The sequence below is a fragment of the Pyxicephalus adspersus genome, chromosome 1 (genome assembly GCF_032062135.1).
Source record: "Pyxicephalus adspersus chromosome 1, UCB_Pads_2.0, whole genome shotgun sequence".
Classification (NCBI taxonomy): domain Eukaryota; kingdom Metazoa; phylum Chordata; class Amphibia; order Anura; family Pyxicephalidae; genus Pyxicephalus; species Pyxicephalus adspersus.
The window spans coordinates 72453592-72461404 of record NC_092858.1 but is presented as its reverse complement, the minus strand read 5'-3'; the positions used below and the strand labels follow the sequence as shown (position 1 = coordinate 72461404).

Sequence of the window (7813 nt, the reverse complement as noted above, 5' to 3'; positions counted from 1 at the left end):
AAAAAAAAAAAAAACATTTCATGAAAAACAGTGTACTGCTTTTGGTACAGAAATCTAGACATCAGTGAAAAGCCCAGGTGGTTAATAAATCAGGCCCACCGTCCCTGCTCACTAGCCCTGCTCCATACAAAACATATTCCCTATAAAATGCTGGGGAATCTGACTTGTGAATAATTACATTATTTCTTTCAAGAAGAGCTCAAGTTCACAGAGGTCTACAGATTAAATCCAGGATGTTTGGTATTAATAAACTATTCTCCCCTGAATAATAACACCATGTAAATGCCCTGTGAACACCTATGGTAGAGAAGACCATGGCTAATCAGAAGCTAGCTGGTTTATCTTCATCCCCACTCCTTACTGCCTCTCACCTCCTGTCCTTTCCTTTCTAGTCTCCACCTCAATCCCCTTCTTTCTCTCTGGCCTACACTTTGTGTTCTATAGTTTAAAGTAAAAAATAAGGAGATGTCATTATCAACATAAAGAAGATTCAAGTAAGGAGAAGTCCACTGCATTACATACACAGTGAATCCCTTAAAAAAATGGTGAATAGGGCAAATTGTTTTTGAAAAGAATAGACGCATTTCCATTAAATACAGATGGAAGAATTTTCAGCAAACATTTATACACTAAATATATAAAAAGATATTACAAAATAATTAGCAAAAATGTGTATCTGGTGAAGTGAAAATATAACATTTGCTTACCTTGAAAAAATTCTTGTTTCTTCCTGGAATTTTCTTCAACAACCTTTCAACAGTTGACTGTGTCCTCAAGTCAAGCCAAACTAGCAAACATGACAAACAAAAAAAGATACAGCAAAAATTATTTTCTATTTCAACAAATACTGAGACAGAGAAACCCATTCATATAAAAATTGTTATAAGATTAATCTATACTATACATATCTATATAAGCTGAGATGGTGTTAGCATTGCTGCTTTGCATTACTGCCATAGATAGTGGGGGTAAAGTGGGGTAATGATTACATTGCTAGTTTGGGGTGCTGCTATGCAATACGACATATTTTTTTTTTTTTTTTTTTTTTTTTTTTTTTTTTTTACACATGCCGTTCTATTTTAGTGTTTGCACTTCTCACCCCCCCATAAAGAGAGCTCAGGCAAAGGGCAAAAAAAATAGTCACCGGTATTGCCTATGGTCTCCTTCTAGCCTTGTCTATGGTTTCCAAAATACTGCAAAGTTATAGGCAACATTTTTAATTATCTTTGTAACACAGAAAATCTTCATATTTTTTAAGTTGAGTTCAATAGGCAAACTAGAACAAAAGTGGTTCCAGTGATCTTCCTTACAGATCAAGTTGTTTACATTCCACCCTATTATCCATCACCTTCTACATCTTTAAAAAATATAATGCAGTTTTGCTTTCACATTCCCATGGTCACTGGGTATTTTAGATTTAAATTTAAGCAAAGAAAACATGCACTAATAAAAATCCCACCTCCAGCACATATGACTTTCTCTTGTTAGAGCGTATTCCCAGCAATCAACACTAAGCTGGGAAAGACCAAACAATGCCCAGTTTCCTCTCCAGAGGCTCCCCCTGCCACACACACACTGCATGCTAAACACCGTCCCTATCATCCCACCACACATTGTTCACTGTGCCCCAACACATGGTCTGGAGATTTTGCACTCAGAATAAAGCTCATGTCAGAAGCAGCCGACGCACAGTTGCTAGCTCATGTTTTAACCCCTGCAAAATAAAACTCCCAAACTCCAGGGAATATGTGTTAACCTCAGAGAGATCATTTCCCAGTACACATGTAATAAACCCTCATGTGTATGTGTATGTGTATGTGTATTAACCACTCAACAGGCACTGCTGTGCAAATGGAATATTCGCCAACATTTATTCAATACACTACTTCTAATATCAATATTATTCATACTGCACATGGTTCTATAGTGAGCTCAGTTCAATGCTTCCTTTCCTACATTTCCCTGTAACAAACCCTTGCCTTATGTCCCTGGATGCACATACACTGTTCTTTAACTCAAAGACACTGTTCCGGAGTCAAAAAATATTCTACAAAGAATATCAATTAGATATATAGATGCCAAATTGTATCGACAATTTTCTGATCTTTAGAACATAGGCAAAGTATAGCATTTTTCATTGTTTATTTGAATGATACATTTAAGTAGAAATGACCTGTTTAATGATTAATGTGTGTGTCTGCTACCTATGTTCTCAGCTGAAAGGTTGTTAAAACAAATAGCATGTTGATAATTTACTTTGCTTAGTCATCTAAATACAAACCTTTGCACTTTATTTACTGAAGCCAACTATGTGAACATAAACATTGTACTGACACTTTACTTCCAAACTTAAGAAGCATAAAAAGGCTTGAAAAATACCATTAGTATAGAATGGAGGCAGATTCTTTACAAATCTGGCACAAACAGATCATTCTATTGTGACATTGCTATTCACACAGCATAGGCTGCACTGAATACAGCTGTTGTCTGGATGAGCCTCCGCAGCACGATCGTGAGCATATTGTCACATGAGTTTCTGCAGTTTGGGAACGATGCCTGGGCTACTGATCATATTGGGCCACCTAACTGGAAGTGTCAAACAGATGTAACTGGATTCTCCCAGTAAAAGTCATATCTACAATTTAGGTATAAATATACAGGAGGACCAGGCTGTTCATGTAGACATGACATGTTGTGATGTTGGAGCCTATAGTTTTATTACTACCAAAACCACATTTCATAATAAAATGATTGTTTTATCAGGTAGAGCTCAGTTTGGATTTAGATATGGCAACAGCAGTAATCTAGGAAATTCCAAATAAACATTTAATGGGGCATAAGACACAGAAGAAGCATTTTATTTGGCCCAATACATATCTAAATGGTTCCACCTTACCAAAGATTTGCCATTCTTCTTACAGATCATTGCCAATTTCTCCAATGTTTTTAGCCTGATCAAGAATCAGCATCCTACAAGTAATTGGACATGGAAGGAGCAGCACCAAACTGATAAGTTTAAAACTCTGATGACTCAGAGCATGCTCCCATGCTGTCATCTAAATAACAAAGTAGGCGCTTTTCTACACCTTCAAAACTCAGTGACTCTCAGGCTACAAACTAGTTTAAAGCTGAACTCCAATACCTAATAAAAGTTTCTCTTTCAGTGATGCTATCCCACCTCTGCAAGGGCTAAATGGCCATGAATGTTGGGAGGGGGAATATGGGTGGGCCCTCTGTGTCCATAAATAAAGTAAATCAGCTTACATAAATAAAGTATTTCACCCATGCAGTGTCAGTGGAGCCACAGTCATGGGGATTTTTGGACAGATCAAGGAGTTTTAAATTATCTTACAGCAAAGTGTAAAACATCCACATGAGGTTTACAGACTCACCAATAGCGTTATATAGAGGTTCTCCGGTTGTTTTGTCCCATACAACAGTCGTTTCCCTCTGGTTACTTACACCGATTGCTATTAAAGAAAAAAGCAAAACACACAAAAGCAATGTATTACAAGAAATCTTAAAAAAGCATAACATACATATAAACATGACCACAGCAGTTAATACGTTTTAAATAATTGATCATTTGTACTAAAATTCGGCAGTCAGACTAAGGCTAATTTTAGACCTAAAGGTGGGCAGTCTGCCGAGGGCATTAAAGGTAGCTGGGATACTTTTTTTGCATGCAGCTGCAGCAGATTGCAGCTTGGCCTGTAAACTCATAATATTGTGTTTGGCTGCAGTGGTTGCACTGAGATTGCGGCCAGAGCAATTGTGCAAATCTTGTTCCCTGTGGTGCAGTTTGCCTCTCCAGACCACACACTAGCAGTTTGCTGTGTGATCGCAAGCATTTTCACAATACAGGTCTGAAGGGACCCTAGAGCATGTACACAAATGTGAACGGGGTGCATATATTGCTTTCCATCACTTCCTATATATTTAGACATACCAGAAGATATAAGTGAGGTTGTAATTACCTTTGATATTTGTGATTTCTATATTCAGTTGAGTTAGTTTCTCACAAGTCTTTTCTACACATTCATACACAGACTGTAAAATCTCCCGTGGATCTTGCTCCACCCACCTGCAAAGTGGAAAGAAAATGCTGAATGCAACATATATGTCGTATGTGTTCATGTAAACATTTCTCGTCAGGTTAACTGATACAATGATCTTTTTGGCTATCTGTAAGGGTGACATTTTTCCATCTGGTCACCACACTAATGTAATGTGAGCTGTGAAAACAGTAGCTGTTTTTAAACTTTAAACTATTTTTCCTCCAAGTCTAATGTATGTATGAAAAGATTTTATAAATACATTTAAATGTGGTCTAAAAATGTAAAATGCATTTATTCCCTTGATCCTTACCTACTTAAAGGTTGGGTCAGCTTACATACTATGTGCTGCAATAAGGGTTACAATGCCATTTGCTTCCCCAAGTCTTCAGCAATAAGACTAACCAATAATATGTAAAAAATAAAGCAAGCAGACATAAGTATATTTCTTACAGTAACTGTAGCATGACTAAGCATTACAAGAAGCATTTCATTAAAGGGGGGTTGAACTGAGATTTAACCATTTGTGGAAATGGGCCTATGAAAGCTGCCCCTATTAAAAATCATAATTATCAAAATTATACAGGGTGACGGTAGTATGGCCTCTTCTTCTGCTCCACTGCTTTCCCTCTACAACTTCGGTTTTTACCTATCCTGTAAATGACAGTGGGAAATTGCTGTGTAAATACGCCCTCTGACACATTGTTTATAAACACGGTTCATATAGGAAGTAAATTGTTACTTCTGTATCTGTTGCATTGATTTGTAGATTAAAAGGATAATCTTTAATCTGTAATGATGCTTGTAAAGGAAAAAAAGTTCTTGTTTGAATTTCTACTTATTTAACAACGTTTTAACCCTTGTTTTACCTAAATAATTTCTAATTATATTATATAGGTATACTAGTTTATAATCAATAAACTATAAATATAACATATTTTAGTTTTTTTGTTCTATAAAAAACTGCATTTCGTTTTTTAAGGACTTTGCAATGCTTTATACCAGGATCGTAACATTAGTGCCATTGTAAACAGGACAATTCTAAAATAACATATAAAGATATTTTATATACAATAAAAATAAGAACCAAACAACAAAAAGTGCCTTTTTTATGTTGTGTTATAATATTTGTCTATAGATTACATAAAAAAATCATTAAAAACTATATGTATAGCCAGCACAGTTTTTAATAGATTAATGAGGGGTTAAAATCCCTATTAGGCCAGAAATTAAATATAAAAATTACTCTGTTCCATAAAGTGTGTTCAGTTGAAAAATCTAACTAAACAAAATGTGAAAAGTAGAAACATATATGCCTCAGAAAAACAGTGCAAAGCATGCAGCAAGATTACCAGCTGACTAGAAATTAAGGCATGAAGGCATACCAAGTTATATGTGGCATTGACTCACCCTTCTTTTGGAAACTTCTGTTTAATTTCCACTTGATGGTGACTAAGCAGCTCGGCTGTTTTGGCATTGAAGACCTGTGATAAAGCACAGATAGGATTTTTTTTATTACTACAAGATGTAACAAAGGGCACAAAAATTCACAAGAAATACAAGATACTAAAAGTAACAATGCATTCCTCCGATTAAAAACAAAAAAACATTTACAAATCCAATGCTAAGCGCTGTGCTGAGATGTTTAAACACTTGTCAGACAGAACTTCAGGCCTTGTTCATGATGTGTTGTATACAGTATTTCAAAGCTTTAGACAAACTACAGAAAACAGGCAACTTCTGTTCTGATCAATCAAAAGACAATTGCACAAAAAACACTTGTAGATCTGTAGGGCACGGATAAAAACTGCCAAATAAAATATCAATGTAACTAGGACCCATAGTATGTTAAATGCCAAACTTTTTTTTTAACCATTGGATATAGTGTATAATAGTTGAAACCGGGTCAGTTTTTATTCTGTATTCCATGGTGGGGTTTTTACCAAGAGATCAAAAGATAAAATCTTTCCAAAATAGGAAAGAATCCCTTAGACAATAGAATTCTGGTCAGGTAACAAATACAATTCGGATTTCCCGTCATTTTATTTCCCTTTCTATTCCAATATTTATGGTCATAGTTATAAAAAAAAAAACAAAACAATATTATTAAAACAATTCACACTTTAAAGACCCACTTTAGACAAACATTTTTTTTATTGTTTAAGTGCAGGAAGTATAGAGAACTTAACATTTCCATCATGTTTGTTTTTTTTTTTTTCGTGTCTGTAAGCCTATTTTAGGGAGGTTTGTCCTCACGCCAGGATACTTAGCCACCCATACAGACATGGTGTGTTATCACTGGAGCAATAAAAAAAACAGTCAGAAATGTTCCCATAAAGGCTGTGCATAGCCCCAATCCCTCGCCTCCCAAGGCCTAGATCACACATATGGTGATGTTGTAGTGTGATGCCCAAGCCCATATGGAATAAACAAAGTGGAAGTGAATGGTTCAGTATTGTCCGTTACCAAACTCTCATGATGTCCAATGTTGTACCCGCAACGCAACACGTGCCCGGGTTTCCAAACACTTGTCAGATAGGACTAGCTTCTCAGGAACAACTGTTCCCACCCTTCTGATGAAGCCATATACTTTTTTTATAGATTAGTGAGGGCTCTTTTATTGTATCAGTATGACTTCCAGACTCAGAAAGTACAAAGGTCATAAGTTTACCTTCACTTGTTGCATGATTTTTCTGAGCCAGGGACATAAATGTATTAACGTCAGAAACAGCCATTCAACTAACATTGCTACAAGGACAAAGCAAAGTGACCGACAAGCTACTTCTTAGGAACATTAATAATCCTTTCATCAGTTTATTTTTTGCTCCACGTGGCAATTCCCATCAGGTGTATTACAGGAAAGAAAAGGAAACACGGCAACAAATATTGTTTGTTTTCTTAGGCAGATTGCCAACCAGGATATAGACATAGTACCTGCACTGATACCATTAGAGAACCATTATAGCAGACCTCAGTGCCATTTATAAGGTCAGAGCAACAGACCAAATACAATAAGCTGCTCTGATTATTGGCTGGGAGCCCAGATGACAGCCTACAACAGTAATATATGAATAAGAAATCCACACATCGATAACACACATGGAAGATTTAGGACATATTCCAAAAAAAGAATATTCTATAGTCGGGAGATAACAGGCAATATATTAAGAAATGGGTAATACTTGATAACTTTATTTCCAATAAATGCAACTCTGACTCTGATTTGCCACAGACACTGCTTATTAGCAACAAGAAGAAAATAAAATTAGCAAAGAAATCAGAAACGGATTCATTCAATCTAACAGGCAACAACAAGCATGTTTAAGTTTGCATTTAATACTTTTTTGTTGTACGTGCTGACCTACGTGTGAAAATAGTAGTTTGTGTCAGCTTGAGCAGCTAAAAACCAACATTAATATTATAAGTCCACCTTGGCTGACTTAATATATGAATTCAAAGTGCATCCTTAAAATGGATCTATCATTGAGAGATGATGGAAGCAACCATTTCTGAACTCATTGTAAAGATTGCCAATTGCCTGCATATAAAGCTTATCTTTTGTTTCAGTAGTGGCAGTCACACACATTAGTGAGCAAGTTTTATTTTATGCATACCGTTTCCCCGATTATAAGGCACTGTCTTATATTTTTTGAAATGCCAAAATATGCCCTAGGTCTTATTTTCAGGGGATGTCTTATTTTTCCATGAAGAAGACTACAGTACACATTTATTGTTGAAAGTCACTCATGATCACTCAT

General features: G+C 35.9%; 1 protein-coding gene across 1 annotated transcript in view; it reads right to left on the bottom strand.

The window, feature by feature from the left end:
* GK (glycerol kinase) overlaps positions 1-7813 on the bottom strand; it is a 44169-nt gene that overhangs the window by 23606 nt on the left and 12750 nt on the right. The window contains exons 2-5 of the mRNA XM_072414176.1: positions 5466-5539; positions 3978-4084; positions 3393-3470; positions 708-787 (exon numbers count right to left, since the gene is read on the bottom strand). Of these exons, the coding sequence (XP_072270277.1) occupies positions 708-787; positions 3393-3470; positions 3978-4084; positions 5466-5539 (339 nt within the window). The remainder of the gene's footprint in view (positions 1-707; positions 788-3392; positions 3471-3977; positions 4085-5465; positions 5540-7813) is intronic.